At 38.1% G+C, this 27,533-nt stretch overlaps 1 protein-coding gene across 2 annotated transcripts in view; it reads left to right on the top strand.

Moving 5' to 3' along the window:
- The window catches only part of CSMD1 (CUB and Sushi multiple domains 1), a 1,831,060-nt gene that overhangs the window by 1,699,005 nt on the left and 104,522 nt on the right, over positions 1-27,533 (top strand). For both annotated transcript variants that reach the window (XM_070598372.1, XM_070598373.1), the window contains exon 50: positions 22,913-23,098. In XM_070598372.1, the coding sequence (XP_070454473.1) occupies positions 22,913-23,098 (186 nt within the window). The remainder of the gene's footprint in view (positions 1-22,912; positions 23,099-27,533) is intronic.

The raw sequence follows: 27,533 nt of genomic DNA on the forward strand, positions 1-27,533 counted from the left end.
AGATTTTCAAATAAGGCATTTTAATTTTAATTGAAGGCTTTGAAATCACAAAATTTTCATAGTTTTGTTTATTGAAATTTATAGTCATAATGAAATATATTGGTCTTTGAAAGCTAATTATGATTTATGAATGGGACCTCATATTGGTTTCCTTTTTTCATTAGATATTAGATTTTCTGATATTGCTCTCTATGAGACAATATAGATATTTATCACGCTTATTGTATCTGTCTTTAACCACAAGAAGTTAATCAGACACTTAGCTTGCATTATTTACGTTCTACCTCCAGAAATTTTTCTTTGGTGTAAGATAAACATAAAGACCCAATAAGCTTGTTTTATTAGGAATGATGATTTTTCTTTAAGACCAGAGGACTTCTTCTTTCAAAGGAAGAAATGCTTCTCATTTTCTTTAAGTGTTTTGCTGCTCTCTGTTTGTGACATAAAATCTGTTGCTCAGAGAGCAGCCCCATGGGCTGTGTTGTTGGCATTGGGAACAGAATGCCAGGGACAGAAGTAATGACCAGCAACCTAGACAAGGAAAAGGATGAGAGCAGATCTGGCGAAAGCTCCCAAATCACAACCTCTAGAGGCCGAGTCACAAAATAGAGCCTAAACGGAATGTGTTCTCAAGGTAGAAGCACAAAACCATACTGGATCTAAAAGCCCCTCCTGTGAGGAGGAGGACACGTGAGAAGTGAGGACCGGGCAGATGTGGACTATTTTCCTGATAGGGGAGGTGTTCTGAGAGTCCTTACCTAGATGGAGAAGCACCTGGATCTTCAATGAATGCTTAGGAAGAGATAAAAGGATGCCCAGGACATGTTTCCTTGATACGTTTTGACCTCTCTCTGTTCCCATTTTCTCCCCCAGCAGAACTGTTTAATGCTGAATTAAATGACTCAGAAATAGAGATAGTGCACTAAAACCAGATCCTTCTGAAATCTTTGCAGTTTTGGCTGAGGAATTTGAGTGAACGTAATCAATGTATCTCGTCTTCGTGTTAAACACCACCCAAAAGCAACGGCATTATGGACGTGGCGCATTTCTTTTTGTTACTTATAGAACGCAAAACTGTTACATAATATACTTACTTAACTCATAGAAAGCCATTGGCCTCATTTGATACAGCCAGGAAGAGGCTCTGTGGATTTTCAATTCCTCTCCTGGTAGTAATCGTCTACCCTGTGTCATGTATTTGATTAAGACTCTCCTATCGATTCATAACTGTGTTGAGTGGTTTGCATGTGCTGGGTTGTGGGGAAACAAAATGAATGAGACTTATTTCTTCCTTTCAGAGATTCACAGTCTAACCATGAAGAAAGAATTATAAATTATAATAACTGCCATCATGGATACCATGACAGAATGCATAGTTAGACACGAGACTGTATATAATTAATTAAAAACATCCTCCTTCAGGTGCAAAGAGAACTCTTCTCAGAGAAAGGCTTCTAAAAAAATATAATCAAAGAAAATTTATCAAAGACTGTAATTTCAAAAACATTTTCGAGGCTAAATTTGAAAACATTTTAAAAATAAGAGGATGCTGTGATTATCATAGATTTATTGATATTTTCCTTCAGTGTTAAAATACAAATATTAAGGGAAACCTATTTTCTGTTTGGCTGTTGGTGTCTTTATTTATAATTTAAATTTACAGTGGGAGGTATATTGTACTTAGGGAATTTTTCATTTTTAATTTTAGGATAATTTCAGGGTTTTTTTTTTTAACTAATATTTTGTCCAAAGAGAGTTAGAATATAGAGATGCATTTTCACCATCTAGTGGTCCCGAATTACTGACTGTTCACAACTGTAGGCTATGAAATTAAAGATTGGGTGAACTCTTTCCTTAAAATGCTTGAAATTCTGTAAGGGAAAAAACATTTTGCAACCACGTCAGCTAAATGCATAAAAATCAGACTATTCCCACTCAAATCAGCACAGAAGTCCTTCGTGATTTTATTTTTGCTCCAAGATATTACATTTACATTAGGTATAGAACTGGGAAATGAGAATTGCCATGTAGCACATTTATAGAAGTTAAGGTGTAAGTGTTTAACTCTGAAACCTATGGACTTCAAAGACACTGTTTCAAAAATTAAAGTAGATATCAGGTGTGTATTAATGGAGAAAGTATACTCTGTATGATCTCTTAGCACATTTGCTTTTATATACCTTCATATAGAGGCAAAGTGACATTAATCTTGTGTCTATGTTTGTAGACTAGGTTGTAGTTGTAGGTTTAAAAGCTAATGCACGTGTGAAGGAAAATACACGTTTTTGTTTCCGTTCAAACTTATCTCTGAATTCTGCACTGAATAAGACAGTCCCAACTCTTAAAGCTCTGAAGGTCTGGGGGCAGAGATAGATTTATAGATCCATAGTTATAGTTTGATATGACATTAAGCAAGAGCAGAGACCATTGAGTAGAAGGTCGGGGATGGTTCTCCCATGTTGGGACACCTGAGATGGAATTTGAAGGGGGACGAGTAATGGGAAAAGGGTTTGGAGCAGAGGGCAGGGGTCTGTCATGGAAGAGAACCATCTGGAGCAGTATGGAAGACCCTAACTGCAAGTTTATGGAGCTTTCACTTTCTCTCCTGTGGTTGATGTCAACGGATTAAAGAGCAAAAAAGATACAGTCGTGTCTGCTTGAGAAAGCCAGATCTTCCAGTGACGTGGTGGATGCTTGGACAGAATACTGTCTGGACCACAGACTTAGGAGACTATAGAAATGTGTGTTGGAGCAATGAGGAAAATCTTGATAAATACAGCGAGAATAGCTTTGTAAGAAAATAAATGTGAAAAGTATTTAGGAAATGCAATCCACAGGCCCTTGTGATAGCACGTAAAGAGTTAGGCAGAGAGAGAAAACTGGGATGACACACGGTTCTTGGTTTCGATTGCTGGGAGTGTGATGGTACTGCTCACGGACATACAGACGCCGTGAGAGAAGCAGGCTGACGAAATCTGTTTTGACCTGCCATCCTCCAGGTACCGCTGGGAAAGCAGTGTCCAGGAGAGATTCTGGGGCTGAGAGAAGATGAAGTTTTTAAAATCATCAGTGAGAGGCTGGCCCAGTGGCGCAGTGGTTAAGTTCGCACGTTCCGCTTCTCAGTGGCCTGGGGTTTGCAGGTTCGGATCCCAGGTGCGGACATGGCACCACTTGGCACGCCATGCTGTGGCAGGCGTCCCACATAGAAAGTAGAGGAAGACGGGCATGGATGTTAGCTCAGGGCCAGTCTTCCTCAGCAAAAAAAGAGGAGGACTGGCAGTAGTCAGCTCAGGGCTAATCTTCCTCAAAAAATAAATTAAATAAATAAATAAATAAAATCATCAGTAAGAAGGCTGTTGTTTAAATTAGTTTAAGATACTGAGTACATCACCATTTGTCATGAGAGGAGAGTTTACTATGTAGATTCTATAAGGACCAAATCAAGTGAATAAAATTGTAATTTTGTTAAAAAATACTGTCTGCTGCAGTAAATTTCAAACTAAACAGCTCTACCACAAAAGAAGTGATATCTGAGAACTTCTACAGTGTTTTGACAGCAGCTCAAAAGCAACTATAAAGCCTGCAGTCCATCCTGTGGGGGTAATTGGGAATTTAATCACTGATGCAAATGTTGAAGTATTTTACAACTTTGACCAAACTCAGAGGTCATCGCAATTATTTTAATTCTTTTTGTTTTAAAGCTGGGCACTGGAAAAAGGGAAAACATAAATAATAAACAAATAAATAAATAGACAAATTGTCTCTTTGTGGCACTGGGAGCCTAATAGTTAATATTTATTTAATATATTTGTACATTTAATATATATTTAATATTTCAATGTATTATTTCATAATTTAATTATCCTTTTTGAGTTGATATTATACTTTCTCAAATATTTGAAGAATTTTCCCTTTAATCTTACAGAAGAACAAGTACAATTTATACATTTTCTAGCTGCTTTAGGATGTCAGTCTTTCTTTTTAAAAAATTGCCTAGAATAATATTTTAAAATGTTTACTAAAAATGCAACATTTGCCTTTTAATAAATGAGCAAGGTCAAAACTGGAAGTTTTGAGATCTTTTCCTTTTGGGCCCCCAGCTGCTAATCATGGAACAGCGTCTGTGCTGCAGTCCCCAGGCCCCCCATAAAACACCCTGTCCTTTGTAGCATTTGGTAAATATTTTGATTGAAAAAAACCCCCATAAATCTATGACTTTCTAAGACATGCATTTGGGAATGATTTTTTTCTTTTAAAGATGATTTATCTTGCACCAAAATCTGCTTTGTTCTCTCATTTTTATTGACTTTTTGCCGGTGGCGTCTTAGAAGCACAGAATTTTGAGAGAGGAAAAAAGTCACCTGACAGTCATGGAGTCGTGACTTCCCTAAACCTGTGTCCTGCCATGTAAAACAGGAATTTGGATATCTAGCTCTCAGGGGTGCTGAGAGGATTACAGAAATAACTTAGAGGAAAGGTTCCGATTTTACATCAGTGCTAGATATTTTTATTACTAGGTCTGGAAAGAGATTCATGGGCACCTTCTGCAGACTCCCCCAGGACCCTGTGGTTCACAGGGCAGAGCCAGCACAACCCAGACACCCTCTCCCAGAACAAGACTCTTTCTAAGACACCATGATGACTTGAAATTAGCACTCAGACAACTCTGGACACGATTAACAAACGGGGATTCACTGCTCAACATCAGAGAGTTAAAAATGTGGCAGCCGGGATACATTTTATGGGTTTCAGAGAGCGTCAGTTCTCTTTCTCCCTTTGTTTGACCTTTTAAATGATTTCTCTTGGAAAGTCTGTGTTGGTTTTTATCCTCCTCCATAAAGCCAGGCATATCTTCTGTCCTTCAGGCTTCATTTCCTGCCGCAGAGCAAGAAACTCTGCCAAACAGCTGTATCCATTATCAATACAGTGATCTTATTCGTCTCGAAGAGAAGCCTGAATTAGAACCGAAATATTGTGTATTATCTCAGAGATCCAGCTAAACAGGGTGCATCTCAGTGCACCCCTTTCGAGATCCCCGTGTTAAAGAGGAGCAGCGCCCAAGCAGCTACTCACTTTAGAGCTCCGACGCTCAGAGCCTTCTGTAGCCTGTAGCTGTGGCTTAGAGTTGCCGTGTCCTATGGTTTGTGCTTTCTTGCACTCTGCACGTGATGAAGAGTAGGGAAAATGATGTTTCTCACAAATTACGCAATTAAGCTTCTGTTCATAAAGTCACGACTTTAAGATAGACATACAGGTGCCTCCACTCTGCTAATAGATGATGCATTTGCTAACGTAAGGGATGTGGATGGAGCAAAAGGTGGGGGATGAGAGCGCCAGTTTGTGTAGCTCAGCTGCGAGTCAGGTGCTGACCTGGGTGTTTATGTACAAATCTCTGTAATCCAGACAGATGCTAGCGCTCGGAAGGGACAGTACCCAAGAAGCACCATGACTAAACATCTGAGATGGGATTTGGGCAAAGTCTTTAATTCTCCCAAATCTACATTGTTTCCTTATACCATGCTTGTCCCCCCTAAATATTATGTCTACCCCCGAAACGGCATCTTTCAGAAGGAAACTGATTTCTTTTTTTTAATTTAAAAAATAGCATCATTATCAAAATTTAGGAGGATAGGTTTGGTGACCTGACATAAATGAATTCATTGAGTTATTTTGTAAATCTTAAAAACTTTTACTTATGAGCATAAAATGCATAGATAAGTATAGCTCTTATCTTGATTTTTTCATACACATCTGTTTCTATGAAATGATCAAGCTCCTATGTGTCATAATTATGCAGTTTTTCTTGAAATTTAAATATAATGTTTTTTGAAATATCAAATCACAGGTTTGATATATAAGAGAATATGTGTATATGTGAAGATATATGTATACACATATGAATACAGGTTTTAGTCTTTATGGCAGCTATATTCTAATTTATGAGGTCATGAATCCAAATAAGCATATTGTAAACTGAGGTTTATCCCATTTGCTTCTGGTTTTATGAGATTTGAATTGAGTTATTGGATCTTGGAGATTTCATATTCAGGCTCCCCAAATGTAGCCACGGACGCTCTCATCCCCAACATTCACCAGCGATGTCACCCTGGACAGGCGATCTGATTTCACTGAGGTTTAGCTTCCTCATCTGTAAAGAGGAAGGCAAGTCCTCCCCCATCTGGCTGTTTGAAGGATTAAGTGAAAAAGTTGACATGAAATCTTTACCATAGTGCCCGGTCCTAACAGGCACCCAAGAGAAAAGGAACTCTCACAAGTGACATACATATTTTCATGGATGAGTGTTTTCAGTAAGTACTTGTTGACTTGCTTTCAAGCAGAAGATTTACAAATGTCTAATGAAAGTCAATAGTATTTAAGCGACTAAGCTGGTAAGAGGTTTCTCTTATGTCTCACGATAATAAAAATGAGGCACCGGCAAACTAAAGGGCTACGTAGTAAATATTTTAGTTTTTGGGAGTCACATACAGTCTCTGTCACATATTCTTTGTTTTTTCATTTTTCACAATCCTTTTAAATTGTAAAAACCACTTTTAGCTGGTGAGCTATACAAAAACAGGCCACAGGCTGGTTTTGACCTCCAGGCTATAGTCTGCTGACCTCAGATCTAAGTAATGTGCCAGGATCAGACCATGATGCAGAGAATAATTCAGCCAATGCCAGTTATCTTCTATAGTTTGCAAATTATATCTCAAACATTTTATGGAAGAGGTATAATTTTTGCTACATCATCTGCTAAAATCCAGCATGCTTATTCAGTAAATTAAATAATGCATTTCCTCTGTTCGTGCCCAGCACACACTGTATATCACAAAGCTCCCTGCTTTCCGCCTGTGTCTGGAACATGGTAAATCATAAAAGCAATGGTGAGTGGAAATGTGCATAAAGGGTGATTTTGTGTAATAGCCAGAGTGATATGAAGCCCTTGACCTTCCTGGGCAGGAACTGTACAGAACGTGCCAAGTAATCATTTTTCATAACAAAATCCAGAGTCCTATTGATCTGAGTGGCTAATCGAGATCGACTGTATATCTTGCTTTGAAGGAAATCCCTACAATGTAGTTTTGTGCTTAACATTGAGAAATGAGCCTGACTTGGAGTATTCAAAATAGTTCCAAAAGCAAACAGAAGGACCACGTGGTTTCCTTGCACTCCTGGAGCAGCATAAGGGACGAGGAAGTGCCTTGGTGTGGGGAACAAAGAGTCAACACAGAACTTTCCACTCTGGCATGTGGAGCTTTGAAAATGATAGTTCCCAAATCAATAAAAGCCAAGGAGGAGTAAAGATAGTAAAATGCCCTGTATGTAGTTAAGATATTTAGCAACACTGAAGAATAAGTTACTGTCTTTCGTTAAAAAGCCTCGGCAGCAAGCTGTACCTGTGAAATTGACAGTTTGCAAATATCATTCCCCGGGCAGAAACAACAGCTGCAGGGAGTGAAAATGGGTGGCAAGGCCACCGGGCTGTGCTACGGGGGGAAATCTCGAGGGGTGCACAACCATGAGGTGCAGGCTCCTGGAGCAACGTGCTGTCCAAAATTCTTGAAGTAGAGATAGCTGAGAAATTGAAGAGAAGTAAATAGTTCAAGGAAGGGGTTGAGAAGTGCTGGAGAGCTGCAAAGTGTGATGGACAGGATGGGGCATCGCATCAAAGAGTTAGTGAAGTGCTCTGAGGCTTGGAGGCAGGCGTGGGGGAGTTCACACGGATATGAAAATGTCCATGTCGGCAGACGGGTGCCTTTGCGCTGTCATGTTCTCTGCCTGGAATGAATGTCCTCTGTCAGTATGTGGAATTGTTCATCACCTTTTAATTTCTCATCAATTCCCTGAGGCAGTCTACTCTCCGTCTCCAGGGGGACTCAGGTGCCCCTACCCTGGGTCCCACACCACCCTTGTGTGTGGCCATCTCAGCGCTCACTAGTTTGTCTGGTCCTTGTGTATCTGTTGATTTCTTCTCTAGACCAGTGGTTCTCAACTTTCAAAGTTTACAAGAACCATCTGGAGTACTTGTTAAAGAGATAGATCCCTGACTCTCCCCACCCCCCCCATCCCAAATCTTGATTCAGCGGGTCCCAAGGAGTCTACCGTTTTACAAGCACCCCAGGTGAAATTGGTGCAGGCATATAAGGAACAAGTGTTAAAAATCCCTGTCCTTAAAAGCAGAGGTTTTGTCTTATAATTGAATCCCTGATATTTTGCACAATGCCTGGACCATAATTGTTATTGATATGAATTTAGGAATAAATAAGCATAGCACCAAACTCACCAGTTGCCTTTCTTAATAAGATTTCTGACATAAATGGTGTTGTTGGGAAGAAACAGCTTGAAATTAAGCCACTGGTGATGTTATCCTCAACTTTCAAAAATAGCGATAACAGGAATAGCTTCCAGAAATCAGAACATCTCTGTGCATGGCGTAGACCATAGCATCATGTGATTTGGTGTGTGACACTGGACAGTGTGAAATTCAGGGGTATTCTGACAGCCATGTGATGTCATGGGCTGAATTGTGCCCCTCTGAAAAAAGGTATGTTGGAGTCTTAATCCCCAGCAGGGGATTCCTCAGAATGTGACTGTGTTTGGAGACAGGGCCCTTTACAGAAGTAACCTGGTTAAAATGGGAACATTACGGTGGGCCCTTAATCCAGTATGACTGTTGTCTGGCTAAGAAGAGGAAATTAGGACACAACAGGAAGGCCATGTGAAGACACAAGTTGAAGATAACCAGCTGCAAGGCAACGAGAGAGGCCTGGAACAGGTTCCTCCTCACGGCCCTCAGAAGGAATCAGCCCTGCCGACTCCTTGACATCCGACTTTTGGCCTCCAGAGCTGTGAGATCATACATTTCTGTTGTTCGAGCCCCCACGTGTGTGGTCCTCTCTTATGGCAGTCCAAGTAAACTCACACTTGTGGTCACTCTCTCCGTAAAATAGCCCACTCCTCTTCCTTCTTCCATCTCATAGCATGTCTAATACTGGCTCCTCCAACCCTCTAAGTTTTCCCAGTAACTGAATCCTGTGGACTCCACTCTCTGTCCGTTTTTAAAAATATATAAATTAATATAGAAACAATATAAATTTTGTATGCAATACAAAAATTAATATTTAATATAAAAATAGGAAGCAGCAGATTAAGAGAGGGATACACAGCTGCTCAGCAAGTGATGCTAACCCCTGTGATCGTGGGTGTGGAAGCCAAAGAACCTGGGGCCTTCACTACAAGTTCAGATTTTTGGCGTCATTTCTCTGCCACATCTGCCTTTCTGATCCCAATCAAAATTAGGATACTGTTAAAATGAGACCCGCGAATGAAACTTCTGAGGTTGTTCCAATCGTTTTTCAATTTGGGCTGAAAAATCCTTGGCACGCGCACATGTAATACCCATGCCAAGAAACGTTTCCTTCAAAAGTATTTTGCCTGTGACAAAGAAAGTTTGTTGACCACTTTCTAGTCCATATTAATGTGTTTTTCCTTAAAAGAACACATCCTTGGCATGTGAATTTATCCTGGGACTGATTTTGTAATGTTGAAGCTCGTCTTCGCTCTGCTTTTAGACAGTTATCATTAACTGTGGAAATCTCTGTTGTCCATTTCAGGGTAGGGTGTTTGTGGGTTAGTTTAATACATTCTTTGGCTTATATTTCCAATTTGGTCAGATTAATAGAGAACATTATTAAATTGAACTCTTCCACGTAAAAGCTTAGAAACAAACCCTTTCACCCCTAATTATAATAGTTCGGATTTGCACAGACAGACTCAGGGAGAATTGATCTTGGTTGTGCAGACATAGACTCGGGAAGAATTAATCTTAGAGGCCCTGGGATTTTGATTCTGTGCAGTTCACTTTTATTCATGAACCCTCTGTGGGGTACCATTGATTATTTTCTTTTAAAAATAATTTATAAGATCATTGGATGTAGAATGTATCATCTGGAGAATAGTTTGCTAGGCCTGTTTTTTGTTAACAGACCAGTAGAGTATACATGGCATTTCATTGCTGGATACTTGCAAATGTCATGTGGAGGAAAACAACAGGGACCAATTAAAAGGACAGCAGGGAGTCCTGATCGTGTGCATATGGCACACTATTTTAAGTTAAATGGTGCTTCCATAATCGGGCACATTTGACGGTCAAATTATAAATATATGAAATAACACACTGGCAACGAAGTTCATGGAGCAGAGTTCAGATGGATTGTCGACATTTAGGTTGTTTTGGTGTCATGTTTGTTTGTGCCTGCGTTGAAACTGACAGATGGTAGTGCACATGCACATTCATTTTCCAGGAAGATGTATTTGTTCAAAAAGGGAATGGCCATTGCATTGGTTTTTTTAAAAAAATTTTCTAAATTTAAATTATTAAGAAATAATACCATTTCAGGTTGAAGACTACTGTTGTGCATTAGGGGTGAGCTTTTATCTTTATAAAATTATGTTCGAAATACATTTTAATGATCCTTAAACAGGAAATTAAATACATACACACGTATATTTGTCTTTACGTGTCAATACTGCTTATCATCAATGGGACTCACAATGTGTGACAGGCTGCTCTGTAGTTTCCATGGTGTCAGGAGTGGGGATTTTCTGTTCCGAGTCCTGAAAGTCTGCGTCTATAAGGTTCTTATGGTTTCTCTGAAAAGCAAGTAAGCATTATGTAAGGGAGCAAAGTGAGAGATTTTTGAAACCCATGGAATCAAAAATATTGAAAACTTGAACGAATCAGCTAAAAAGATTTTCACATTTGTAGAATGGACGAGGCAGCAGAAGGGCATGGGGTGACCCACGTGCAGCCTGTCTGAGTCTCCATGCAAGCAATTTTGCAAATCGTGAAAAGTTGGAGATGTGAGTGACACAAAGCCATGAGATTTTCCTTCTCGATAGAAATAGAGGAGAAAAGGGAAATCACAGACTATTTTATGTTATTTATTGCAGTGAAAAGAGTCATTGGGATGTAATACAAGGAGCATAAACTTCAGAGTTAAGCTTTGGGATTGGAGGCTGGCTGGCTTGACCCCTTACTAAGTGACCTTTGAGTAAATCACATAATATTTCTGGACATCAGCATCCCCACTTGCAATGAAGATAATAAAATTCATGTGAATTGTTAGAGGGAGGATTCAACAAGATGATTTAGGTAATCACAGTGCATGGAACAAAGGAGAAAAACTAAAACTAAAGATAAAAATATTGTTAAACATTAACATTTAATAGAAGGTTATAATTATTAAAACAGTACGTTTATTATAGTATATTTTTATATGATATATATTTAGTGAAGTAATATAGTGTTAATGTATTATGATATAATATTGACTGAAGAATGTTGATTAATATTATTATATTAATATTATAGTAAAGAGGATGTGAACTAATCTTATATTATTATATAATAAATATGTATATGTACTTATATTATTATATTGCTAATTATATACTTATACTGTAGTATAATATTACTAAGTATATTGCATATATATACACTATATACATAACTATAGTATATATATATTTATAAACGGAGATGAGGATGGTTGAACTGGTTTTAAATTTGGTGTAGTAAGATTTAAATTTTGATTCTCAATTTATTCTTAAATATCTGTGTGAACCTGTAGAAAAGTCATTCAATGTCTCTGGGCCTTGATTCCTCACCTCCAAATGGGAATTGCTTCCATGACCTACATCATCTCCTTCAACTTAAAGATCAGTGAGCCTAGCAGCAAGCTCTTTTGGCCTATTATTGATGACTAGGCTTGGAATGAGAAGGGCAATGAACTAAAAAAATGGGGATTTTGGGGGCAAAGGGGCGGAGAAAATTGGGCAGCAATTTGAAAGTGGTAGAAAAACTTGGAGATAGAGAAAGACTATGATGGTGTCTGCCTTCTTCCATGTGTGTGAGAGGGGAAAGTCATGTTGCTGTCCACCTTGTTTACTGATGATGAGTCGAGACACACATGTCAAGAGAAAGACAGAATCGTTCATTCATTGGAGTGATTTTATTGAGCTCCTGTTCTGTGCCAGACACCAGGCTTAACACTGGACCCATGGTGAGCGAGAGAGATGTGGTTGAAGGAAATTGGGTACATCAGTCAACCGCTGGAAAACTTTGTGGACTTTTGGTATATACCTCTTTGTTAACAACTTAGTTACACCCTCAACCTGTCCTGAGTAGACTCTCCTACTGAGGCTGACCACAGAAATTGAAAGTAATAATTTCACCTCAATGATTAATGACTGACTCTTCATTCCATGCATTTGTGAAGCCAGGGGAATTTGGGGGAAACAAGTTTAAACTAGAGTTTCCAGTTGTCTGGGCAGCTCAGTTTTCTGTTCTCTCTGGAGCTTCCATTACCATGCAATTATTAGAGTTGGTAATATCTGCCCATTTATCCCTGAAACAGACGTCAAAGGACTTTGCTGGAATTATGATGAGATTTCCCTCCATATGCAAGCTATAGAACCATTTGACAGAGATCATTGTGCCCTGTTTTTGAAAAAATGGTGATTATTGTTTTACTAAAACTATTACTCTCTTGGGTGTTTTTATTTGAACTTCTCCAGAAATTAGGACACAAGAACCTGAGAGCGCCCCGACTGGTCAAAGCTTAGGGTGCCCCCAGAGCCCGCTTGTTGAATGTAGATGTGTCATTTTTACCCCACCTACTTTTGGAATGAATTTGCAGTGGCTGCTTAGTTTGATCAAATACTGGAAAAGTCAGCAAAAACTGAATTCTAATTTTAGTTTTGTCATAGATTCATTGCATCTTCTTATGTATCACCTCATTCTCCCTCTGACCAATGTTGAGCTTCAAATGAACCACAGATCTGAGATTTTCATGGAGTTGTTCATTTGAATATATTCAGATTTCAAATTTTAATTAATCGCTCGGTGTTAAGTATTGAAATGCTTCATTTCATTACTGGTTGTAGTAGTGAAGTTAATAAATATGAAGTGTAAGCACCAAGGCAATTGTGCGGGCAAGCTAGAAAAAAAGAGAAAAAGCCGGTTTTCTACAATCCAATGGACCTTTGCATAGCCTATGGGCAATTTCAGTAATCAGCCTTCAAGAATATGGTTAGAAAGTCTGCATATTATTATTAAATTTTAATTTAACTTGCTGAGCAGTCATTTGCCAATATTCACATAGTTTATTTAGAGTGTGAAGAAAGAATTTGGCTATCTAGTGGGTGATAACCTCTAAAATTGTAGCAACCACAATCTTCATTCATTTTCTTTTATTATGAGTTCTCAAATTCAAATTTTATTATTTCTGCTACTCTCTACTCTTACCAATGGATCTAGTTTCTCAGCTTTTTTAATACTTCTGATTTATCAATGCATTTTAGTTCACTCCTAATTTTCCTTTCATATTTTGATACAACTCTTATGGTTACTTTGTAGGTTATCTATCTATCTACCTATCTATCTATCTATCTATCTATCTATCTGTCTATCTATCTATCTATCTTTATGTCTGCCCATCATCTGTCTGTCTATCATCATCTATCTATCTATCGATCGATCTGTCCATCTGTGATCTCTACATTTATCATCTATTCATCATCGATATGTCTAACAATCATCTTCCTATCATCTATCCATCTAATCTTTTTCCCTCTATCACTTCATCTATGTATCTATTTCTATTTTTCTTTTTTTCTATTTAATGGTAGACAAATTTTTGCTTGGCTTATGAACTGAGAAATTCCAAGTCTGCTGCCTTTTTAGATGTCCCTGGGAAAATTCTTCTAGCCCTGACCACATGTATTGATTTACTTTCTGTTAAATAAAAGGCTAATGTGACTCACTGGAGAATAAAGCATGAGCAGACTCCTATAGTAACATTTTCCAGTATAAATACAATAGATTTTTGTTTTTAAGGTTTTTTTCCTCCCATTTTTACCCTTTTACATGATTTTACCTTGGGAATAAAAGAAAAGAAGAGGAAAAAAAGTTTCTGGTCCTTGATTATGAAACTAAGTCCCTAATTTGTCTTTCTGCCCACGTTATTGAGATTTTAAGTTGGCAGTTGCTTAAATTCATGTTGAGTATTTCTGAAGAACCATGATTCCATTTTCTAAATCAACCAATACAGCTTTTCTTGCAAAAAAGTATGGTGATATTTAATCGCCAACTGTGAGAAAACAAGGGTGGACATTTTCCATCTGAGCGCCCAGTTTTCTTAGTTCCGTCGCCATTGCTAACCTTCCGTATTTGGATCACAATCTTCTTTTCTGTGTTTTTGATTTTTTTAAAGAAAACGTAGCCAAAATTTCAAGTGAGCAGTTTTGAGAATTTGGTAGACCCACAATATTTATTTTGTTAAAAAATATTTAACAGTCCAGATTCATTACTAGGCAACTTGATCTCTCTCTGCCACTCTGTTTTTTCACTTGTGAAAGAAATAGGAGGAAAATTGACGGGTGTTGAATGATTACTGTGTAACAACACTAACATCCCCTATCTAAGTTTAGCCCAGTGGCCAGGCAATCATGTGAAATACTTTTTATTATCCTTATTCTGCAGGTAGGGAAACTACAGCTGAAATAGGTGAAGTGAATTGTCCATGTTCAGACCCAGCAGGTGCATCTGGTTGATAAGTTTTGCAGAGCATGATCTTGTCATCGTATTATCCCACTTACCAAGTTAGATAAAGATACACCCCAAAATGCAGATTCCCATGAAAATCCGCCGTAAATCAAGAGACTGTGGTCCGTCTGTGAGTTCCTATGACACAAGATTGAATGCTCATTAAGGTCGCTTCCGAACAAGAGAGCCTGAGCTCTGTGGGGCAGTGACAGCGAGGGGACCGGGTCAGAAGTGGCATGAAACACACGTAAATGTCGTTTTACTCCCCTCCAGCTTGCTTTCTGCAGGCGCTTGCTTTTCACTGAGTGAAACTTTGTTTTATAGTCCTAAGAAATGACTCTTTTCCTTTTAAACCTTTGCACCTGTGCCTTCCTGCGACTCTCTACAAGCAGATGGGTGGGAGTTGGTGACTTTTTACAGCCTGGCTGTCGCCATGGATTTGCCCTCAGTAAATGTTCCAGGTGGCTCCAGTTGCCAAGTCAGAACCTCTCATTGTCATTAGCATTTGGACACCAACCTGTGGGGTCACTTCCTTCCCACAGCTTTTGTGTTTGTTTCAAATTAATAAGTGCCTTTTTCCTTCCTCGGGCTATGATGTGCTAAATATTTTCAAGAGGTTTAGAGCAGCTTAAGAGACTTCTCAGCTGAATCTTGTTATCCTGCATTTTCCATTTCGGAACTGCCTGTTTTTTTTAAGTTGTCCATCTGTTGGCTTTAATGCCCGCGAATGCAAGTCATTACTTCCCTCTGTCTGCCCTCATTTTCAGAAGCACTCTCCTTTATCCCTCAAAACAAATGGAAGGATATTTCTGGGGCTGGAATACGCTCTTTTTAACGTGTCTGACGTCACACCTGTCCTCATAAAACGAATAAAGACAGTGTGATACGTTCGGTCCCGTTGGCCTGGAGGTGATTCCAGTAATTTACCTCCTCTCTTACTATTATTTCCTGTCCCACAGTGTTAATGGTGTATTGGATGCTGGCTCAGCATCCAGTGAGATGCTGCTTAGTATCCGATTATTCTAAGAATGTACTTGGGAAGTCAGAGAAGACAAGGGGAATAAAAGGAAAAAAACCCAGAAATATTACCATGAATACTCAAATTCAATAGAGCCTGTATATTTTCAGAATCATATTTTGAAAATCTATTTCAAACCTAATTATTTATACATCTATTTATTTATTCCTTGTGATTGGACACTGGAAATAAAAAAATATGAATATAGTGACATGTGACAGGTGGGAGCTTGGAGACAATACGTGATCGTAACTGAAAGGCATATGTTGGCAGTTGCTATTCTGAGATCTGAGCCCTGACACGGCCTTTACTGGTTATAAGGATCCAGGCGATTTGCACAACGTTTCTAACACTCGCTTTCCTTAGTAGTTGTTTTAGTCAGGGTTCTCTAGAGGAACAGAACCAATAGGATGTATATAGATACACATAAAAGAGCAGATTCATTGTAGGAATTGGCTCACACGATTATGGAGGCTGAGGAGTCCCCATGATCTGCCATCTGGAAGCTGGAAACCCAGAAAAGCCAGTGACGTCATTCAGTCTGAGTCCAAAGGCCTGAGAACCAGGGAATCTGGCAGTGGGGATGGGGCAACGATGTAAGTCTAGGTCAGAATCCAAGGACCCAAGAACCAGGAGTGCCGATATCCGAGAGCAGGAGAAGATGGATGTCCCATCTCCAGCAAAGTGAGCCCGTTTGCCTTTTCGTTCTGTTCAGGTCCTCAGGATTGGATGATGCTGCCCACAGTGGGGAGGGTGTGCTTTACTCAGTCTACAGATTGAAACCCTAATCTCTTCTGGAGGCACCCTCCCAGACGCACCCAGAAATAATGTTTACCAGCTCCCTGGGCATCCCTTAGCCCATACAATTGACATGTAATATTAGCCTTCACAGTGGTAATAATAAAAAAAAAAATAATGGTATCTACTTCTTAGGGTGTTTTTGAGATTAAATGAGATAATGCAAGTAAAAAAAAAATCACAATGGCAAGAATTTTGTATTTGACCAATGAATGCCAGATATTCTGTTGATAAAGGTCATAACGTTTGAAGATTTCTCAACAACTTCATCTAACTCCACCTCATCATTGTGCATACGACTTTCTGACCCTTGAACTCGGTGCGTTTGGTGTGTCTGGATCGATGCTGATTCTCCTGAGCCCACATCCAGGATGTGACTGAAAAGACACCGATGGCTGCTGGTGTAGCCAGTTCTGACTGCAGATCTCCCACTTTGAGTACAATACTTCTGATTTCTGTTGATGGTGGCACAAGCGATCTGAGAGATTAACTATCACATGTTTCCTCTGTATCCGTGATGCAAGGGAAAAATATTCTCTCATATTTATTTAGTTTTCAGTTGGCCCCAATCTAAAGAATTAAAGAATGCTTTGCTTTATATTAAATCTGAGGGAAAATTATTTTTTCTCATGACAAAATAATAAAATTTACCATTTTCTTAAGGCCTAACATGTGCCAGATATTTGGCTATGTGCGTTATATCGGACATTCTGCCCAAGTTACCCTGCTGAGGACGTTTGATGATTCTCATTTTGCAGACGAGGAATCAAAAGCTCGCATAAATTAGGTAAATTTTCCATGTCGTAAGCAGTCCAATAACAAACTCAGGCTGACCTATGTCTGAATCCATGTTCTTTCAAACATTCCATCCTTTTTCCTATAGCTCTTTAAATAGGACTTGATACGAAATCATCACACAAAGCTTTAATTCACATTTACATGTGCACTTGTGATAATGTTTCCACACCAGTGCTCACACTGGGGCGAGAGGCATGAGGGAAGCTGTGGATCAGGGGGCAGAGGGTAGCTAGATCTGCTTTGTGGGCTGAAAATATGCCTTGAAACCTAATGATGCTCAACTTACACTCAAAGAATCTCCTGGACTTATTGCCTGAAATAAAAATTAATAGAGGGACTTCATTTTCTCCTTGTTATAATCACATTATGTTACATTTTTCAACATGCTGAAAATGTCAATGAAATTCCCTTTAGAAGTTATTGGCAATGCTGATACATTCTTGGTGATACAGAAATTTTTGAACTGTATTTTATCCCTTGTTAAATATTGTTTTAAATGTGAGTTTATTTATTCATTTTTGTATATCTCCTATATCACTACTTAAAATAACTTGTGTTTCTATAGAACAAATTGATGGAGACAGTTAAGATTAGATAACCCTTTGCTAATCAAACTCAAAATGTTTGTAAACCGACTTGCAACATTAATGCCTATGGGCAAGTGTTGTTTATTAGCTGGAATGGGTTTTCTTCTAATCTCTCAACAAAGATATGCAAGGTCCATTGATTCAATCCAGCAGTGTTTCTGCCTGTTGTGAGTCATGTGGAAAGTACTGAAGAATTCTCTGGGGTAGTTAGGTGTTTGTAACAAAGACACACTCCTGAGCCATAATGTATTCAAATTCCATTTTTACTGGTGGTCCTCATCAAGCCTGTCATGAAAAAGTGACCATATGTTTACATGAGTGATTATTGGGATGTCTGTAGCTTGAATATGCTGGCCAAGTAAAAAGTCAGTTTTACTCATAGGATCTGAGATAGTTCAAAAGTGAACCCTGGTACAAGATTATAGAAACCATTGACAGCTTTCCAGACATTTGATTACTTTAAAGTGATTTGTTAAACAAAATAATTTTATGCTGACCTTTAAAAATAAAATAAGGGAGCATGAGGAGTCAGAGAACCTGCCATTGCATACTTAGAGTGATACTACGCAAGTTCCTAAATGTGCCTGTAAGGGTTAGAGTCCCCGTGGACTTTCACCGATCGTATTCGTTTTGTGACGATTGGGGAAAACACGCTGTACAGCCATGTGGAGGGAAGGGAGTGGACAAGATGACAGACACATTTCTCTTGAAGGTGATGAGGAATCATTGGGTAGATTTTAGAGATGAGACTGTTGAGATCACCTGGATCAATGTCTTCAGTTTACAGATAAGAATTCTTATGCCAAGACAGAGTAACTGTTAAAATATTTGCTGAACTTAATGGACTTAGCAGAAATTAATAGCCACTGAAAAGATCACTATCTGTGTTCACATCGACTGTCCAGGCTTGCATCTCTGCGCAGAGCCTTTCGCTATAACACGGATGTTACTTTAGGTTTTATTTCCTAAGGAATCTTCTTCATGCATGAGAAAAGCATGACTGGCCAGTAATGCTAAGTACCTATTCTGTGCAGGAAGATAATGACTACAAATCATCAATTCACTCTGTGTTAATATCGACTGTGTAATTAAGGTCTTGCTCAAAAAGAGGGGAAGAGGAATTTTGTGTCTGTATACCTCAAGAATATTTTCCACTATTTGAAATAGAATTACATTATTGTCAAGAAAGACAAGGCAGCATTTATCACCTACTTAGTTTCGTTCTCCCACTAACTACCAGCATTCCTTTAAGTTGCTTAACTTCCATTATCTATAAAATGGAAATAATATTTTCTTGCCTTCCACAAATTATGTAATAATTTATAATTCAAACTAAATAATTAATAGGAAAAGAATTAAAATGCACGATATTATTTAAAATGTTTGCTTTCAATAAAACTTTAAAGTAGAACCTTAAGATATGAATCCATAAAGATATTACTGTAGGAGAAATAAATTCCCCAGATATCTAAGGACGTCTATTCTGCTTTCTTTAGAGGGTCCATATCTATAATGAGTTGATATGTTTTATTCTTCCAATAAATTAATACCATGGTACATATTTTGATAAATGATAAATTAGTAAATAAACCATGACAAGACTTTTCACAAGAAAAACTGAGTGAATGATAAGATTTTTTTATTTCTTAAAGTTGTATGTAGATTATAGGAGATTTTATTCGATTTGTCATCTCGGCCATGTAATCTCATGGCTGAACCAAGTATAGAAGGATTCAGAGAATACGTTATAGAAGGTTGCAGAAAATATCAGAAATACTTCTTACTCTATACTTACCTCTGTCCTTTCTTCTGAGTTCCAAATTCGTAGGACCAATTGTCTAACTGAAACATCTATTGTATCTCCAGATCTCAAAAAGACAACTCTTTTTTCCTCTAAATCTGCTTGTCCTGTAGTTTATCCTGTCTCAGAAAATGAGCCCTCAGTCCACCAGTTGCTCAATTCACTTCCCTCTCTTTCTTCCACCTGAAGTCCTACCTACAACGACCAAGTCCTGTTGATTCCAGCAACTGAGTATGTCTGGGGATCTGAGCTAGGATATTGGCAGAGGGAAATGAAAGGAAGAAAAAGAGTTTGAGGCAAATTTTCAAATAAACAGATGATGCTTGGCAACAAACCAAATTAGAGCAGTAGGAAGAAACAAGTGAATCAAAGAATTAAACTTAGTTTACAGAAGCAGAAAGTTTGTCAGGGCAGCTCGGATGAGGGGAAGGTGCCAACCCAGGACTTGCACAGATCTGGCTTGAGATGCGGGCAGTGCTCAACTGGAAATTCAATAGGCAGCTGGTGAGAACACGTGGTGGACTGAGTGGATATCAAGAGACGAGACCCAGAAGCCTAAGGTCATAGTCAAAGTCTCAAGAACCACTGAGCTTTTTGAAGGGAAAAAAATGGAAAAAAAAAAGTGAATCGTAAGATGTTGAAACTTGAGGGGCATCAGAAAGAAAAGGAGCCGTTGTAAGTTACAGAAAACAGTTGTTTGAGAGAAGAAGTAGGAAGCAATCAGAGAAGTGTTTTTAAATCTGCAGAGGCAAGAATGAATACTGTTTGTATGGTCTTAAATAAGCAAAGAAAAAATCCTAATAGGGTTCATATGATTAGAGGAACATAAACGCTGGAAATTCGAGTGACTCTTCCATTTATTTGTTTGAAACCAAAATGTTAAATCTCTCATGAGATATGTCCTAGAAATAAGCCAGCTTACTACTGACTTACTCTTTACTCTCTCCAATGAATAGGTAATGTGAAGTTGATTCTTATGGCTCATGTCTTTATTTATAAAAGTGATAAGTATAAATTATGTGTGTGTATGGACACATGCACATAAAATTAATATTTAGTCATTTATTCAGTGCCTGCCTTGTGTCAATACAGTGCTAATTGTTTTGTACACATTATTTCATTTAATTCTCGCAGTTACCTTTGAGGTGGGTGTTATTAACCTGAGAGGAACGAGACAACACTCCTTAAGTAACTTAACTAAGGTCAGGATGCTGGCAAAAGTCGGAAACAAGAACTAATTCAGATGTTTGATTTTGACGCCTGTGCTGTTGAACAGAGTTTAATTTTATCCTAAAAGTATATAGTATGTAGTCATTTGCCTAGGTTGCCGGGCAATATAATGCTGTGTTAGTAAAGATTTTTTAAAAAGTGCTCACTTTAGCTATACCTTGAGTAAGAAAATTCTCCAGATTTTGGAAGTTGCCTGCATTTAGCTAGTTGACATTTTAAAAAGTCATCTAAACAATATCTGCCCCATAGAAATCATGCAGAATTTCTGGAACGAATGAACTGATGAGTGAATACTAGATTGTAACAGAAAACTGCCTTCATCTTATAAGCCTAAATTTATAAGTGTATGAGAATTATTCCATCTATTCTTCATTGAATCAGAAGTGTTCTAATTCCATTTTCAGTAGATTGCCAACTTCTATTTTAAGCCTCGTCAGAGAGCCTGTTGTCAAGATACTCTAGGGGCTAAAACCTATAGCTCAAGGCCAAAAAAGATTCCCAGTTGTTGACCAGACAACATAAAGTGGGTCTTCTTAACTCCTTGGAATCAGGGTTCGCTTGTGAGATAAGCATCCAGATGTAACAGGAGTAGTTAAAAAGCTTTCCTGCTTTGGCCTCCTGGGTATGAATCTTTTTGAGGTAGGGTTTCCATGGGTGTTTGTAGAATGCCATCTTTCCCGTTTAAGCTGCCAGAGAAATGTCATTTCATTCGGTGCTCACCCCAAATGAGAATATAAGGAAGCTGGAACTGGGCACACGTCAGTGAGTGGAAGGGGAATTAAGGTTGTGAGAATGAACTAATGACTATTTGAGCGAAATGTCAGAGAAAACAGTGAGGAAACAAGCTCTTGGCAATACTCTGAGACCGCAATGGTAAAGGAGATTTATTGCATTCAGTAAATTATGAGGAACATTTTCTAAATAATTAGCAGTCTTCCCATTGATACATTGCCTCGACTGAACAGTGGCTTTGGAATGCCAAAGATTATTGATTATTTTAAATACTTTGTCCAAAGTGATGTCTTTATATCTATGTCTTTTGTTCTCCATCAGCAGCAAATTTTTATTGTGGTGTGCTTTCTCTCTCTCTCTATGTATATCTATCTATCTATCTATCTATCTATCTATCTATTATCTATATTTCAAATGGTTGAAATAGCTGATCATAAATTTAGGCACAAGAGAAATTGTAGAGCTTGAATTGTCCAGAAGTTTGATTTATATCAGCACTACATTTTCTTTTTCTTTTCTGATAATTTTCCTTTGCACTTATTCAAGATTTTGATACAGAAAAAAAAAAACAGTCAAAAAACTCAAACTAACCCACAGAGAGTCCTGGTTCTTGTAGAACAGAAGGTGGTTTAACTTAAAACGTTTTTTAAATTTCTTCTTCCTTCATTCCACTTTCTTGTCTGGCCTTTCACGTGAGCTGACCTGCGCATCCCCCCAGGACTGCGCCTTCTGGTCTGAGTCTCTTCCTTTAATTCCTTCTCTGTCTTGGTTCTGTAGACCTTGTTTTCTGACCGATAATTTATAAAATAATAGATTTTGTGTCAATAGGTGCTCTTACCTAAGTTATTTGCCTTTTAACATAACTTCCTGGGGCTTTAAGGAAAATGAGTCTTTGGCCTCTGGGAGTAGTCAATAAGATCTTTGAGACCCAAGAGGGGGTGACTGTTTAATGCCAAGGAGTCAACATTGTGATTAATTTTGTGATGGCGAAGATGTTATTTTATCCTTTCTTTCCAATATTAAAAGAAGTAGAATGCATTACACTGTGTTCTCCTGACCATGGCCATCTGATAAAACAGTTCAGCGTGATGAAACTGTATGACAGCTGTCGGACCGATCTCCTGGAATAATAATTATAAAGATATTTTATTCTGACCAGTTTTCTATTGTTTCTCATTAACTCTAAGATCCTTAAAACTTTGAAAATGGGTATAGTTATGCTACAAATTAGAAATATAAATATCTAACAATTTTTGTATGTATTTGAGATAAAAATTTAAAAAAAGAAAATTTCATAAAGTCTTGTAAGAATAACCCTCTATTGTTGCATTTCTTTTCAGCTGTGTCCTGTGGAATCCCAGAGTCCCCAGGGAATGGTTCCTTTACGGGTAATGAGTTCACTCTGGATAGTAAAGTGATCTACGAATGTAATGAGGGCTTTAAGCTTGCGGCTAGTCAGCAAGCAACAGCGGTGTGTCAAGAAGATGGATTGTGGAGTAACAAAGGGAGGCCTCCCACGTGTAAACGTGAGTGTCCAAATGTATTTGCCTGTCTTTGCAGATGTAACTAGGAACAGAGTTCGTGGGGAGAACTCTGGATTCCAGTGTGCTGAGGTCCTCTGCCACAGCATTTGAGTGCTTGGTCTCACATCAGGCTAATAGGAAAACCAATTTATTCCATATAAGCCCTGCACTGTTGGAAGTTGGGCAGATAGAAAGAATCGTGTTGGTTCCATCAGTATCTAAACCATGTGATTCATATGGCAAATCCTGACGATGCTGCCATTTTCAATTTGGAGAGATGAAATGGAGAAGATATTGAGACATTAAGCCTGGAAATAGCATTCTACACAAAATATTAAAATATAATTCAATACAAGTTTCCTATTCATCTTCCATCTCATTTAAGTTCCTTGAAGTTAAAGGCAGTGCCTAGTGTATTTGAGTATCACCTGCTCTGCACAGAGCATTGATGCTCAACAAATAAGTCACTGATCTGTGAAGTGGGGTAAGTTTTCTGGAAAGCTGTTTACAGTAAATAGTAATATTCTTATAAGAGTCAAAAGTTAGGGTCCATTCTAGGACTCTAGTCTTAGAAATAATAAAGTCCGTAACGCAAAGCCAAAGAGAACCAGACACACACACACACATACATACCTGCACACACACACAATTTACCTCAAGATTTTCATTGCTGCTATAATAAAAGTAGCTTCAAATTGGAAATTATCTAGCTTCTAAAAATTTGAAATTATATACTATTCCTACATATACAATAATATTCTTGCTCTTATGATATTTGCAAAATGGATCTGCATGGTCTTCGATTTGAAACTTCGTTTATTGACTTCTTTTTGTGTATAGTATTTTGGTTGTGATGAAATTATTTCATCTTCTTAGATACGAACATATACATTTTTACAGAAAATAATTCATTGCTCTCCATAGTTTTCATTTTCCTTGCTAACATTTTCATTTATTTTTATTGCTAGTAATTATTGCATTTCCTGAGAGTCAGTTAGGCACCACTGAGAAAGCATTATTGCTTCTTACTTATTTTCCATTTAATAAAATACTATTTGATTATAATTAAGTAATAGTACAGGAAGCTAGGATAATAAGATACATTAGCATGTTTTTAAGCTCAATTCTTAAGAAAATTATTCTCTCAAAATAAGACTTTAACCTCACAGAGGACAATAACACATATATAATTTGTGTTGCTTATAATAAGAACAATTTCCCAGGCATTTAAGATGTTATTCACTTTGCACGTGGCTTAGAGATCATTAATAATAATGTATGTCATTTTAGTGTCTATTAGGTGCTGTATGTTTCAAATAGCTTTTCTATAAATCTCCTAATAACTCTGAAAAGATAGGACGCAGATGACTTACAAAGGAAGTGTAAGCTACTAATTTGCAGAGTTGGGTTTGAATTCAACTTTCACTAGTTCTCAACCCTATGCCCTTTTCATTATCCTAGGGTTTCCCACTCTGGTTATATGTTAAAATTGTCTAGGGAGCTTTAAAAAACACCAATGTCCAGGTTTGACCCTCAGGCCTTCTGAATTACTGATCTTAAGTAGAAAATAGGCATCAGTATTTTTTTTTTTTAGTTCTCTGATACTATGCTTCAAGTGTCAAATACAGGCTGTGGTTTAAAGGAAGAGGCATTTTAAATTTGTATACTGTCTGAGAAAGACTTGACAAATGACAAGGTAGCTATGTAAATGTAATTTTTATTTTAACATTTTTAAAAAATACTTTAATTTTTAGAACAACTTTAGGTTCACAACAAAATTGAGCAGAAAGTACAGAGATTTCCAGAGTACCCCCTGCTGCCCCTGAAGAGCCTCCCCAACTATCAACACCTCCCACCAGCATGGTGCACTTGTTAAAATCCATGAACCTACACAGGCGCGTCATTGTCATACAAAGACTAGAGTTTACATTAGGGTTCTCTCTTTAGTGGTGTACATTCTCTGGGTTTGGACAAGAGGATAATGACATGTATCCACCATTAGTGTCACACAGAGTAATTTCACTGCCCTAAAAATCCCCTGTGCTCTGCCTATTCTCTGCCCCCCCCCCCAACTCCCAGCAACCACTGATCTTTTTACTGTCCCCATAGTTTTGCCTTTTCTAGAATGTCATGTAACTGGAATCATTCAGTGTGTGGCCTTTTCAGATTGTTTTCTTTCACTTAGTCATCTGCCGTTAAGGCTCCTCCATGTCTTTTCATGGCTTGATAGCTCATTTTTTTTTAGCACTGACTAACATTCCATTGTCTGGATCGACCACAGTTTATTTATCCATTCACCTACTGAAAGACATCTGCGTTGCTTCCAAGTTTTGGCCATTATGAATAAAGCTGCTCTAAACATTCATGTGCAGGTTTTTCTGTGCACGTAAATTTTCAACGTTTTTGGGTAAATAGCAATACTAACATGATTGTTGGATCATATGATGTGCTAGGAGTATGTTTAGTTTTGTAAGAAACCACCAAAATGTCTTCTAAAGTGGCTGCACCATTTTGCATACCCACCACCAGTGAATGAGAGTTCCTGACGTTCCACATCCTCGCCAGCATTTGGTGATGTTAGCGTTTTGGATTTTAGCCATTTAATAGGTGTGTAGTGGTATCTCGTTGTTTTAATTTGCATTTCCCTGATGGCATATGATGTGGGACATCTTTCGTGTGCTTATTTGCCATATATCTGCCTTCTTTGGTGAAGTTTCTATTCAGGTCTTCTGCCCTTTTTTAATCAGGATGTTCATTTTCTTATTGTTGAGTTTTAAAAGTTCTTTGTATATTTTGGATAATAGTTCTTTATCAGATATGTCTTTTGTAAATATTTTCTCCCAGTCTTTGGCTTATCTCCTCATTCTCTAACAGTGTCATTTGCAGAGCAGAAATTTTTAATTTTAATGAAGTACAACTTATTAATTCTTTCTTTCATGGGACATGCCTTTGGTGTCATACTTAAAAATTTATCCCTAAAACCAAAGTCACCTGGATTTTCTCCTATGTTATCTTCTAGGAGTATTATGCCTTACTTTTGGGTCTTTGATACATTTCAAATTAATTTCTGTGAAGGGTGGGATCTATGCTATATTCTCTCTTGAGGGTGGACGCCCTGTTGTTCCAGCACCATTCGTTGAAAGGCTGTCTTTTCTCCATTTATATTGCCTATGCTCCTTTGTCAAAGATCAACCAACTATGTTTTTGGGAGTCAATTATTTCTGGATTCCCTATTCTTTTCTGTAGATCTATGTGTTTATTCTTTTGCCCATGCCAGACTATCTTCTCACTTCTATTTTTATTTGGCTAAACCAAAATGTGATAAAATGATACTTTTTTTCAAAATGTATTTAATATGAATTCAATAATTTGGAAACAATTAAAAGAGCATTTTCCAGTTTCCTACAAAATTAATCTTGTTTTTGGTTGTAGATATTTCCAGGGACATATTTGATTTTAGTAAAAATGCCCTGGTGGACATGAATACTTCTATTATCTTTAAAGCTATATGGGAATCATTTTGCCTGAGGATAATCGAGCTCAATGGGGACCACAGACACATAGTCTCAGTAGCATTTTATTTTAAGGGTGCCTCCAGTCTGTGCCTCTCACTTCACAGGTTGATGAAGTGAGCAAGAACCTTCCACCTGTCACTGTGATGTTGAATTGCTTCTTCCTGAGCATGTGCAGGACAGAATGCCTTCACAGTGGAAATGCAAACTATTTTATGTCTCCATGAGCCATATATATGTGTTAAGGCCATACCTCATTGGGTTAAGCAATTATGCATACTCAAATTTTTAGCTCTGCTTTCCAGCTTGGTCCCTAGAATGCCAATGCAAGTGGTTTATATCCACTAAAAAGTGGATTGAAATCATATAACTCCAATGTAAAAAGCAACTATGGGAGAATTATGAGGAAAAGCAGCACAGCATAGCTCTTTCAGTCCTTAGCTGGGGGTAGAGAAAGAGAGAAGCAGGGAGTTTCAGAAAGAGGGAAGCAGACAAAATGCTTGAATGCTGTGGAGAAAGTGTGTGAGATAACTCCTGTGGGCACAGGGAGCCAGAGAAATTCCTCACACCGGGAGGTGCAGCGTACGCCCGACGCGTTCACCCAGCATCCAGTGAATGTGCACTCTGTGCCGGACATCGGGCCCACAACCACCGGTGTGTAAAGGTTGATGGGACACAGCCCTGCCCTTGGAACCTGCACACGTGCACAGGACCTTAGACTAATGGCTCAGTAGAAATCATAGTAGAAGAGATAACTGATGGAGATGAGGTAAGACGAGTGTTCAGCCTAGGATCAGTCTTCACAGAAGAGATGGCAGTCTGGCTGGGACTGCAGCTTAGTCTGTGAAGTAATAGTAATAATTGGGACCATTTTTTTGAATGATAACTCTCAATATTTTACCTCATTAAACATTTGTCTGTGTTAC

Source organism: Equus przewalskii, chromosome 28, assembly GCF_037783145.1.
Source record: "Equus przewalskii isolate Varuska chromosome 28, EquPr2, whole genome shotgun sequence".
Classification (NCBI taxonomy): domain Eukaryota; kingdom Metazoa; phylum Chordata; class Mammalia; order Perissodactyla; family Equidae; genus Equus; species Equus przewalskii.